General features: G+C 40.7%; 1 protein-coding gene across 7 annotated transcripts in view; it reads left to right on the top strand.

Moving 5' to 3' along the window:
* The window catches only part of Osbpl6 (oxysterol binding protein like 6), a 185,374-nt gene that overhangs the window by 136,294 nt on the left and 36,331 nt on the right, over positions 1 to 12,749 (top strand). For 2 of the 7 annotated variants that reach the window (XM_028762942.1, XM_028762938.1), the window contains exons 9-12: positions 1,811 to 1,943; positions 4,598 to 4,701; positions 5,446 to 5,538; positions 9,472 to 9,546. In XM_028762942.1, coding sequence (XP_028618775.1) covers positions 1,811 to 1,943; positions 4,598 to 4,701; positions 5,446 to 5,538; positions 9,472 to 9,546 — 405 coding nt within the window. The remainder of the gene's footprint in view (positions 1 to 1,810; positions 1,944 to 4,597; positions 4,702 to 5,445; positions 5,539 to 9,471; positions 9,547 to 12,749) is intronic. The other 5 variants (XM_028762944.1, XM_028762939.1, XM_028762945.1 and 2 more) reach the window with 3 other exon arrangements.

Genomic DNA, 12,749 nt, shown 5'->3' with positions numbered 1-12,749 from the left:
GGCAGGGAAGCAGCTGTTTCCGTGTGTGATTCAGTAATCGGGTTGCATTGCACAGTGCTGTTGCAGCTTTATCCTTTGTACCCCAAACTGAGGTTGGAGACAGCTGATGGGTTCAAAAACATGGCAGTGGAGAGATTCTGCCTCCTCTGTACTTCCTCCGGAGTCTACATAATACCAAGAGTACATAGTTTCCTCTCTACCTAGCATTGGAAAACTTGACAAGGGAAGAACAGACATAGCAGATCAAACTTACTGGAATGTTACCATACTCAGTTTTTGTTATTTGATACAAAGTAGTGTATAAGACAAACCTCATTAATTATATTTCATTGTGAGACTTCATTGTGGCCTCATTTCTCCTAAAGACTCTTTAATTACCTTTCTCCCAGGAATTGGGTTGCCCTAAATACCAACCAGTTCTGAGATGAAAAGAGAACTAGCCAGGAGGCCAGAGAGATTGGGGATTTGGGAACTTAGAGGCCATATTTCTCTGGGCCTCCTGAGTTTTCGTCAGAGGCCGGAATGAATCCCAGTGTTAGTCCAAATTAAAAGAGAACCGTATCTCCAATAGATCTTTAAAAAGATAAACATAAATTTTTAATTCATTGGTTTTTCCAGCTTCTGCCTGTATCTTTGGCACAAAGCAATGATAAAAGATGCATTATTTCTGTCCCTCGCCTTACTTATTAAATAACTCGGGTGATATCTGAGATTGGTGGACTGAAACCAAATCCTTCCCCACTGTTTTCTCTGGAATAAGAAAACTCTCCAGCTCTAGTTTCCACAAAAGGTCCATTTCTCCAGTTTCAAGTGGCATAGCTAAGAGCTCAGACTTCCTGGGTGATTTCCATTACATTTATCAAAATGCAGGAGACAGCCTTTTGTCTCTCTTCTTACCCCACATATCAAATTATGAGACTCCTGAGTGTTAATTGGTTTTGGTCCTGTGTGGGTAATAAATAAGACTGGGTTTGCTAACTGTGCATTATTTATTTCTTAATAATTTAGAAGAGACATAATCAATTGTAATTGAGTATTAGAGTCAAATTCAAAGTTTTAAAGTCGTTTTGGGCTGCTGGGGAAAGGAGTTTCTGTTTATTTTGTTGTTTAGTGTATACAGCAGCAGCTACATGCTTTGCTCTACCTTTTTCACATCAAACATCCTCTTCATGGAAATCTACCAGCTGTAGATAACTTGACAGGAAGGCCTTTTATATAATCTTTAGAATGTTTTCGAAGCATTATAAAGTTGTTTGGCGGTGGGTAGTGAGCTTAAGAATCACACAAGGGGCTGGGCAGTGGTGGCGCACGCCTTTAATCCCAGCATTTGGGAGGCAGCCTTTAATCCCAGCATTTGGGAGGCAGAGGCAGGCGGATTTCTGAGTTCCAGAACAGCCTGGTCTACAGAGTGAGTTCCAGGACAGCCAGGGCTACACAGAGAAACCCTGTCTCAAACAAACAAACAAACAAACAAACAAAACAACAAAAAAAAAGAATCACACAAGGGTAACAAGATTTTAAACTGATCATTAGGGCACAGAGAACTCCTACAGAGGAGAAGTCCTTAGCTCTGAGCTAGGGAGACAAAAGTGAGGATGCTGGATCAAGTACAACTTTATGTGTAATTTCAGGACTGGGTTCCTGAGCTTTTGGGTTCTCATGAGTCTGGGCCGTTGTTTTTGTTGTTGTTGTTATTTTGAACACTGTCTTCTTCATTGGCTGAAGGAGGTAGTATTAATGGAGTGTGGTGACTGTACGTGAATTCAGCCTTCACTTGTGTAAGTTGTATGCTTCATCTCCTTGCTTGTAGATGCAGCCCAACAGCTTTCCATGGCAGTCCCCTTTGCCATGCAGTAACAGCCTCCCTGCGACCTGCACAACCGGGCAGAGTAAAGTGGCAGCCTGGCTGCAGGACTCGGAAGAAATGGACAGGTGTGCAGAAGGTTAGTTCCTGCCCCTGTGGGGTCTCAGAATGAGCCCTGCACCCAGAGCTGATGATACAAAGAAAACACTGCAGCTTCCAGTTTCACCTCCCAAGGGACCCAGCCTTTCATCTATCTTAGTTATACACTTCTACATCCTTCTCTGTTCTGCAACCTGGGCTTCATAGCTGCCAATTCTCCCACCTTCTCACAAGTGGATCTGAGCTTCTCTCCTGCCTTGACATCTATGTCTTCAAACTTTTCATCTCTTTACAAATTCCTCTCACTACCTTCACCTGTCACTTGGGGCCCAAAGAACCTTCCAGTCTCGTACTGGGACTCTGCACTGCTCTCTGGGTGCCTTCCATGCCCCCTTCTCTGCTGCTGTGTTGCCCATGGATCTGGATATCCTGTTGCTATGTTCCCGATAGCACAGAAGTAAACAGTAGGACCCAGGGTGGCATGTCCGGAGTTACGTGTGACTGGGGTTTCATTGTGGATAGGCCTTTCGGGATTCTGACTAGCCCATCCTGCCCTGGGCTGCTTAATGTTACTTTCTCCTCCCCCATCAACGCCCATTGGCTCTCACTTTATCCACTGGCCATTTCCATTTTGAAACAGTTTTCATTCGACCCAAAAACCTGACAAAGGCAAGGACAATGTAGATGGTATTTAATAAATCTCAACTGATTTTTTAGATGCTCTTCAGATAATGCATTAATTTTGTTCTTTTATGATATTATAATAAAAGCAGATGTTACATAACTTTTTGATGTTTTCACTTAGACAAATAAAATTGATGATCTGCGTTAATCCTCCCATACCCTCACCATTAGGTTAACTCCAAATTTGCATTTTTGAGACACCAAGCTCCCAAACTTAATCCACACTGGAAACTATGATTTAAAGGGTGATTTTTATATTCATAATCATGTCCGTTTGACATCCAACTAGAGTTGTTTGCCTAGAATGTATTCACCACATACAGCTTCTGGTTTTGGAAGGAGACAGATGACTTTCAGACAGCACTGTAGATTCCGGCTGTATTTGGAGACCACCCAGGCTCACCTGTCCGAAGGCCAGCTACTAGAGGCGCTTCCTCCCTTAACCCAGCCTCTGTTGCTAGCAAAGAGGAGCCAGGATTCAAACTCAGACCTTCTCACAACAGAGCACATACCTGAATGTGGTGCCCTGCCAGCTGCTCTGGGTTCCCCCTCGGGACTCTATGAGCACCTGGACTCCATGTACTCCAGTGCTTATCACGTCTAACATGCTTCCTTATTCACACAGCAATTCGAAGTCTTGTCCAGCCTTTCACACACGATGCATTCCTGCCCTCTTGTTTCCGGTGGTCACGTAGTCTGCTAACTGCATGGCCCAGTCTCCTACACACTTAGTTCATCCTTCTCAGAGGCCCATGGGAAATGACCACCTGTGAGCTGGTTTGCAGGTCCATGCTAATACTTAGAGCATAGTCTGTTGTTTTCAGCCATGAGGCATAGGTAGTTAACTTTCTGCACTTTGTGGATGGAGAAAATGAAATACATAAAAGTTTAGACATTTGCCCAAAATTATAGAGCTGCCATGGTGGAGGGGTTGGGATGGCAGCCAATTCACAATTGACTAATCTCCAGAACTATGTTCACTACAGAACGCCCTCTCAAGACTGGTAGTCCTTAAAATAACTGTGTAAACTCCCCCAGTGGCTTTTCCCTGGCTCTAGGGTGTTTCCCCAAAGTGCTTATCCCAGCATTCAGCAGCCAGTGTGTTCAGCAGTCTGACCTTACCTAGCCTTTCAACCTTACCCACTTCTGAAGATTCAAGAAACTGTTGTTCTAGGTATATACATATGTCCACCTGTGTGACATTGGACAGGCTCTTCTCAACCTGAAGTTCTCTCTGTGGCCTTCTCTACCTTTCTGTTTGGCTAAAACTTTTCTGTCAGTCTTGGTGTGATGGGGTTGCTCTTGTAAATCTGCCCTCAAGCCATGCAACAAGCAACACTCTTTTCTCCTAATCTCGTTCTGCACTTCAAAAACGTTTCTGTACTGATCATTTGTCACAGAATATGCCTACTACTAAGATGGGTTTCAGTTTTTTTTAAAAAAGGAATATTTCATATTTATTTCATTGTTTGAATTTCAAAAGATGTAACATTTTTTGGAACCCCTTATATGTCTGATTTATAGTTCCAGCAGTTAAGGTAGTTAATGAGCTGGAGAACAGATGTGTTCAACTGATTTTTGCTCTTCTGTTTCTCTAATCTTGACTTTGTCTCCACCCAAATTCCAGGCGGCTAGCTACCTTGTAAAGCATTTTAGAGAACAAGCAGACAGGCCCCTAGGAATAAAACCACAAGCCTACCAAATTCCCCAGAGTGTCCATGAGACGAAGGCTGTGAAGGCGGAACCATGATCACACACAACTAGAAGGGTTAATAGTATCTGCTCTCAAAGAGTCATAGTTGGTAAGAAAGGGTTTTGAAGCCATATCACTACCAGCAGCTCCCATGGTTCTGACCCAGAGTGAGGTATGCTCTGTGCTACCTGTCAGTATCACCATCATGTAAACATGGGGGTATCCTGTCACATACACCACATTGTAGACTAGGTCCCCTTTATTATTGTCACCTCCATTTCTACCCAATTCAAACCTTTTTATTTTGTCTTCATTAGATCTTGCACACTGCCAGTCAAACCTTGTGGAACTTAGCAAACTCCTGCAAAACTTGGAGATACTTCAGAGAACTCAGTCGGCTCCTAACTTCACCGACATGCAGGTAAACGTAACGGCTGCTGGTAACACAATTTCAGATCCTAACTTAAAACTTTTACTGGACTGTCCTATGAATATGCAAGGTGACACTCAGAAGGAAGTTACTATTATCAGGCTAACATTGTAATATTTATAATAATATATAGTTTATATCCTGAAGATACTTATTTAATGTGTATGTGTGTTTTACCTACTTGTATATGTCTGCACTGTGCAGTCCCAAAGAAGGCATTAGATTCTCCAAGGAGTAGTAATAGATGGTTGTGAGCTGCTTTGTGGGTGCTGGGAATCAACCCTGTGTCCTCTATAAGAACAACTGCTGAGCCATGTCTCCAGTCCCCACAGAGTTATTTGTAATACTTTTGAAGTTTGGTTTCAAACGTTTTACGTTGAAATATGTACAGACTCCTGTAAACATATTTGTGTCAACTCTCAGTTCTCTTTTGTATTAGCAAGGATGGCTTTGAAGTTTAAGTTCTAGAACTTTCAGAAGTTGGCTGTCTTTTAACGTAGGAAAAAAAAAAGTGCTCACAGCCTCTAACCTTGTTCTCATTTTTACACACTACAAATATAACTGTCACAAGTGAGTTGTAGATGTCTTGGCTGTTAGTATAATGTCTTTCTCCCTCGGCTGGTTTGCTTTGGGGTTCTAACGATTCCTTACTAACTTTCTGGGCTCTCTGTCTTGTGTTATCATCTGTGTGAACTTAATAATCCTTTGTTGCTTTTAACTATTTGTGTAATGTAGGCTAACTGTGTAGATATTTCAAAGAAAGACAAGCGGGTCACAAGACGCTGGAGGACAAAGAGTGTCAGCAAAGATACAAAAATACAACTTCAGGTACAGCCTTTGCTTTGCCATCCTTTGCATTTTCATTGAAAGTGTTGCTCTCTGTGTCTATTCTGTATCCACCCCTGGGTGTGAGATTGAAGAGACAGCTTAACTGCTTGGAAGACCGTTCTTTTGAAGAGTGATGCTATCTAAAACTTGAATTAATTGTTGTAGTTAATTGGGCTTAAGTGCAAAAACCTTGTAAAGTAAGAATGATCCAATTTGGCCACACAGCAGGATTTCCGTCCTCAGTTCTAGCCTTTGAAACATTAAAACTTAGACAGAAAGCCATTTCATTCAAAACCAGAAAGCCAGTGGACAGTAGTATATGTTCATTTATAGAGTCTCAGGGTTAGAGGGCTCTTCTATGGGTGAACTTTGTCCACAGTTTTATCAAGGCCTTTGAGGTTAAAGATCAACACACCCAGTGTTACTGTGATCGCTGTGACTCTCTGGCCTAATAATTTATACATTGCTGTTAAACTTTCTGTGGACTTTATTTGCTTCTGCTCAAGTTACAGAATTAATTTAATGATCATTGAACTCTGTCTCAACTCTGAAATTCTATAATTACAAAGGTAAATAGTAACTGGTCTACAACAGTCACTCTAAAATTGGAACTAAAGTCTCCATAGCTCGTGATAAATTTACTTAAAATAAAAATTTTAATCGCAATAGTTGTGTATTTTCAAATATGATCCTCTTATGTTATTCCATTTTGGTGATACAGAATGCTTAAAACCCATGTCATAAATCATTTTACTTCCAAATCTTGACAAGAATCTCTAGCATTCTTATCTTAGCTGTGTAAGATGATTGCTTACCTGCTAGTTAAAATTGGTCAGTTTCATTTTTTTAAAAATGATAATATTGATGCATTTAGATCTTAACACCAAGTAACTGTTTCTTGATGTTCTTCCTTTTCCTCTGAATAATTGACAAAAGTAATTCTTCTCTGATTCAAACTGTTTTAATGACATTCTTTGTATTCTCACTCTGAGTGTGTCAATAGCAAACTGCTAGTGTGCTTCCTAATCTGGTATAATTCATGGTAATTTTTCATAAGCACTAAACACAGTATTTCTATTTAGAATATCTGCATTCAATGGATATAATTATATGTGTTCCTTTGAGCAATACATTTTCGTGCGTTTCCCATTCTGTTCATAAAATTAGTCTGTAGGGAAAATATGCCATATGATTTCACAAGAAACTCGCAAGATGGTCGTTTGTTTTGAGCTTACGATTTATCTTGGCTTTAGGCCTTGTATTCATGTTCTCATGACTAAAATAGTAAAATCATTTTTGCAACCAGAAGAGCCTTTTCTTTAAATAAAAGAATTAGGGAATGTTAGCACCTTAAGCACATACCCATTTGTGATAGATACCGTTTCAACGGGGTTGTTTAATGCATGCCTCTGAACAGATTCCTTTCACACCATTGTCTTGAGTGGATTGGCTCTCAGGAAGTCTGAACACAATACTTCTGGCTGTCTGTGGAGCCAGGACTCCTACCACGAGCCCACATGGTCCATCTTTCCCCTGGAGGAAGCAGAGTGCAGCTCTGGTTAATAGATGTGCAGAGAAATCACAAGGATTGTTTGAGTCATCAGAAGACATTGATGCCAAAGCAGGCAAATCTTTGAGTGGCTTCTTTGAATTTCTCACTGTTGTCTTGCTTTGTTTGACCAAGGAGTGACCCAAGTGGCCTTATGATTCTTACTTAGATGAAGAATCTGAGATTACCTCATCCCTGCAGTCACTTTACATTTTCAAGAGGAGCAGATGCAATTTTCAGTAGAAACATATACTTTGGATAAGCTATTAATCACTCCCAGAGAGGCTTTACTTCCACTTGGATTTAGTATGTCATTGGCTGGAGTGCTGCAGAATTTGCTCTCATTCTTCTTGAACGTTTTTTTTTTTTTTTTTTTTTTTTTGTTAAGGGAGCAAGTCTTCCAGAAGTTGTCAGGGGTCTCTCTAACAAGAACAGGACTGAAGCTACTTCAACACCTGGCGGGGATGAGTAAGCTCACCCAGCAATGCCTGTGAGCAGCAGGAGCATCCATACTCAGCAGTCTCTTGCCTACAGAAAGGCATAACATTTATTTTTACCCGAGTAGATTAGAGACTTCTTACCCTAGCTGTTTGTCCTTCCCATGTTCAAAGCTGTTTGGTTATGAGAATTCCGTCTGAATGATTCCAGGTGTTTGTTCTGAGTTCCTTGTCACCTCACTTTTCAGGACTACTATCAGAGCCAACTTGAGAGAGTCTAGCATAGTGATAACTCATTTTCTGTTGTTTGATATCTAGGTCACTAGTTTTGAAGGGAGCCAGGGTGTGCGGCAGTGGTAGTTGGCTGGTGATCATTATTGATGTTGATGTTGTGTCCTTGAGCTTTGCACGTTCATTTGCACATTCTATAGTTATTGTCATCTTGAAAGAACAATGAAATAAATTATTTTTTTAAAAAAATGACTCCAGGAAATAGAAATGAAACTAGAACATGAAACACGTGCTATACCGGCTTTTGATGACTTATTCTTACATGAGGTAGATTACTCACCTTCCTTGACCATGAAAGTTAAATGCTAGAGATTTGTTTGGTCATATTCATCCTAGCTGCCATTGGATTGCTGTCAGAAATCTCTCGTGTAACTTGTAGAGTCAGCTTATGTCTTGAAGGTTCTGGGAGGATTATCTTTAAAGAAAATAGGCATCCAGGTCTTCCAAACTTTGCATTGTCTAGTGCTAATAAAAATCTCAGTAAGACTCTATAGTCAAAAGTGCTATAGAAGGGAAATACCGTGTTTCTGTGTCATTCATGCAGCAAATTAGATAATAGGCCCTAGATACTGGAGGGCTCAGTTAGAGTGGGAAGAAGTACATAGTGGCCAATAATATTACCCATCATTCACATGAAGCTGCCCTACTTCCACATCCCACAATTACACTAACATAGGAAGATAAGTTCTTCCTTCATTACATTAAATGTGGAGATTTTGTGTAGAAAACCTTTGTAGAAAATAAATTATGTGTAGTGACACACATAAATATGCAAAAGATTTGTGAAGTAAATTATGAAAGCAATTTGGAAAATGTAAAAGAGCATCAGAGATGTGAGAATTCAAAACAGATGAGGATAGTCATGATAGATCCTTTTGTGTGTGTGAATTGTTGGATTAATGTAAGAAATCTCACTCTGGCTGACTGAAATGGAAGTGTTGTCCCCCATCTTGAAGACTCAGGGTCAGTAACATTGAGGTGGCTTTGAAGGATGAGAAGGCATTGACCCCACACTCTGAGGCACTTGAAGGCTCTCCAGCTCTCCCACAACCCAAGTGTAGTAGAACTGGCCTCCACTTTGGACAATTCTTTCATAACACTGAGTCCCTGCCAGTAGGCTTTTGGTAAAGGATTGAGTTTGGGGGTTAAAGAACCCTGTTTCACTTCCTCTTATTTTTTTTCTCTGAATGTGATTTCTTTTGCCTTTACATTTTTTTATAATCACTTTCCCCAAAGCTTGCCTGTTTTCTTCTCTACCATTTACTGGATGCCTTTGACTTAATACAACTAACGTGTCATCACAGTTTTAAAAAGTGGTGTGCACATTCTTTTTTCTTTGGAATGTCAGGCTCCTCGTTTATTTCATTAATTCATAGGAGAGCTCTCCTTCTGTTCTTGGGGTAGGGATTATATTCAGGAAGTGCACTCACAGTGTTTGGGCGGTCTGCACTGAGAAGAAAGAACATTTCCTGTGGCATGAATATCCCCTTGACTTGTTTCAATGTTAAGATTAAAAAAAAGAAGAAGAAAAGAAAAGTCAATTACAGTTAAAACTCTTCTCTTCTGTCTGATTATCTTTCATTCCCCCATGAATCCCCCTCATCTTCATCCCTACCCCATGTTTTTACCCCATTCTCTTCTCCCATTCGCTGTCAGGAAGGGCCACCTGCGAAGGGCCAGTTCAACACAACTCGGCGCCGGCAGAGGCTAGCGGCAGCAGTGGCTACAACAGTGAGTGGATTTCCATCTCAAATGAGGAACTGTGCACAAGGGTGACTCTGTGATGGTTCCACCAGCCTGTGGTGGATCACCTGTGGCCTCCCCCATTGGCATCACTTTCAAACGTCCTCTGGCTCTCCTTGAGTGGCAGGAATTGGACGTGGGTGCTGGGTTTTGCAACGGAGAGTTCGTTCATAATCCTCTTCTACCATTATTGGAAGAAAGGATGGAAACTCAAGTCTAACTGAGTTTGAGAAACTGACTATGGGGCTCCGAGATGGGTGAATTTTCTTAAATGATGGTATTTTATTTATTTACTTTTCCATACTGATGCCTGAACCTTTGCTAACTAATTTTTGTTTTTCTGAGAACTGTCACGTTACTATAGAAATAAGTTGTTCTTGTTTGTGTGTACCAGTATGACAGCTTGAGGAGACAGCGGTGAGCGGACTAGAAAAGGTGGATTTTGATGTCATCTCTATACGGCCTAAAGTGCAGGGAGCAAGGGAGATCACATTATAGAAAGAATATTGACTCGAGGACTGGAAAATATAGTGTGGAAATGAAAAAAAATCCATGAAGTTAGAGAATATCTAATTTATATCTAGACAGGTATTTTTTTTTACTCCAAAGAAGGGAAAGAATAGATAGAAGGACATAAGTAAGAAAGACTCATGACTGTCTGTACCCAATATGAAGTAGAGTACCTGATCACAAGATAAAAGTAAACAATAATATTAATTCCTCCCAAGATCTTACTCACTTTTAAAAATATAGATTCTTGAGTTCATAGTAATCATGGATGCTAGTTTTTTTTTTGTCTAATACATGATTTTTCTGAGTTAATAACAATTCTATCCTTGCTAAAATTAGGATATACTTCAAGGTTAGAATGTCTAAAAGTAATGAAAAAGGTTTGATTGTGCTGTAGAAAATTTCTAGCACAAAGGCTATTGGTTTTCCATTTCATAGTCAACTCTGGCGTGCTATGTAAGCGCTTAGCTAGACTATGGGATAGAATTACTTTTGATTATTGAGTCAACCAGTGACTTGGAATTAATTAGGGGACTGACTCCAACATTCATAGTTTTACAAATATTTGAACCAAGTCATTACTGAAATTGCGTTTACGGTGCAGTGGACATATTCAAATGCAAATGAATGGAGGCTCTGCCTCTGGGTCAGTAAGAGATTCTGACAGCAGACACCTAACCAGTTGAAGGAATAAACTGAACAAGTGCAGGTAATCTTTAGAGAAGTAACAATATCAGAGTCAGGAAAGCAAAAATCAGTTATCTTGTGAAAATGCTAATGCTTCCTCCAATAATAAACTCCCAGAATACCATGCAAGGAGGCCATGGTGTTTTTCCTGGGTTCAGTTTTTAAGCTTTGTATACAGTGAAACTAATGAAGTTAGGATTAGTACCTATTTGCATAGAGTAAAGTTTATATTTTCTTCAGTTGGAAGCAGAGGAAAAGGCTTGTTAAAACAACATCACTGACCACGGAAATTATAAAATTAACTTAGATGATTCTAGTGAAAAAGGATATTGCCAACACTTAAAATAATTACAGGAATAACTGGTGTTGGGTAGCTGCTGCCCTTTGGGAGCTGTACTCTGATCTGTCTATGAGGCACTGAGTAGGATCCACCAATGACCCCTAACCTCCATCCCCAGCCCCAGTGGCCTGACTCAGCCTCCTGTTTCTTCCAGTGTCCCTCCTCCTCCCAACACTGAAGTTACCCCACATTTGAACCTGCCTCACCTGCTAGAATCCTTGTCAGTTTATCATCTTCCACTCAGGCATCTGGGGTGAATGAGTTTGGTACCAAAGGAAAGACTACCTGGGGAGATGTTTCCGAAATGTGTTCTTGTTGGGCCTTAGCACTAGCACTCAGAATGGCCAACTTTCTCCACTAGTCAAGGCTCACAATACTTCAATGTGGGAAACACAGAAACACTGGCCCCAAGTGGAAGAACACCTGGGCTCCCCAAACCAACAGTACCCTAAACGTATCCTTGAATGCAAACTGCAGGATACTAATGGGATATTTCACCCTGGCCCTTAAGACCTCTTAAGCTTAATATTACTGGACACACCAGCATGCCTTCTTGGTGACCATTGCTACACTTGAAGGCCAGCAATGCTCCTCACACCCTTATCTTTTGACTTACTTGTAGGTGAATTTTAAGAGTGTCCCCTAACATTTCCAGTCCATAGTCCAGCTACTGGTTTCAGAATATTCCTGAACCAGGCTTCCTCCCTGTCGTAGAGCTTCTAGGAAGCCTTGAGGTTCTATCCTGAGCAGAGGAGCAAAGCTCACACTCAGCAGTAAATATTCACAGCTCTGAGTATGGGGGGCTATTGGCAGCTCCTGTTCCAACTCTCACTGCTGGCAAGAAGCTGGTTACCACTTAAAGTGCTTTCTATCCAAATGATGCCCAGTGTCAATAAATGAAAACTGAGTGAGTCCCAGGCTGAAGAAATAGTCAGTTACATGAATAAATCCTGATTCTTGTTGTCTATTTTACAAATTCATCAACTAAAATGATCCATTCAACACACTTCTCCTAAGGGAAAAAAGATAACTATTTAATTCAGTTGAATGTGTATAAAAATAGTTTTCATCTTCCCAAGAAACTGTCTGGTTGCAATTAGCTTGGAATATTGTGAGTTCATTCCCTGTGGATCATATACAAAGCTGCCACTTCTACTATTTTAGGAGTCAACTTAAAACTCAATTATGCTCAAATTATAAATTTGTAAATTGTGTGTTTCTTCTTAGCATCTGATTCAAGCGTTTAGTAGAGAGGCTTTTATTGTGCACAAATATAGAGCCTTCTCAAACTCCATGGGTTTTTACAGCAGGCCCCTCCACAGCACCTCCCTAGGCTAACGTAGCCTACTCAGAAGAAATGCCCATGCTGGCTGAGTTCTTGAGGATTTTTGAGTGACATGAAACTTTTCCATGACCTTCAGTGTACTATGTCTCCCAACACCAAGTACCCGAATTTGTTTTTCTTACTGTTCCTTGGTCCACCTTCAATCCCTTTCTACTCAGGTTCCATTTTTCTCTAAGTACCCCTAAAGCTTTTCTGTCATTGCTATAAAGATAACGAGTCCCCAGCATAAGGGAACCCTAGCACTCCATTCTCTCAAAGGCTCATTTGACACTTCTCTGCCTCAGATCTGGAACAGGAGGGAGGTTTGAA

This window comes from Grammomys surdaster, unplaced genomic scaffold, assembly GCF_004785775.1.
Source record: "Grammomys surdaster isolate TR1022 unplaced genomic scaffold, NIH_TR_1.0 136, whole genome shotgun sequence".
Lineage (NCBI taxonomy): Eukaryota > Metazoa > Chordata > Mammalia > Rodentia > Muridae > Grammomys > Grammomys surdaster.
Note: the sequence above shows the minus strand (reverse complement) of the source record. Positions and strands in the feature narration are given on the sequence as shown.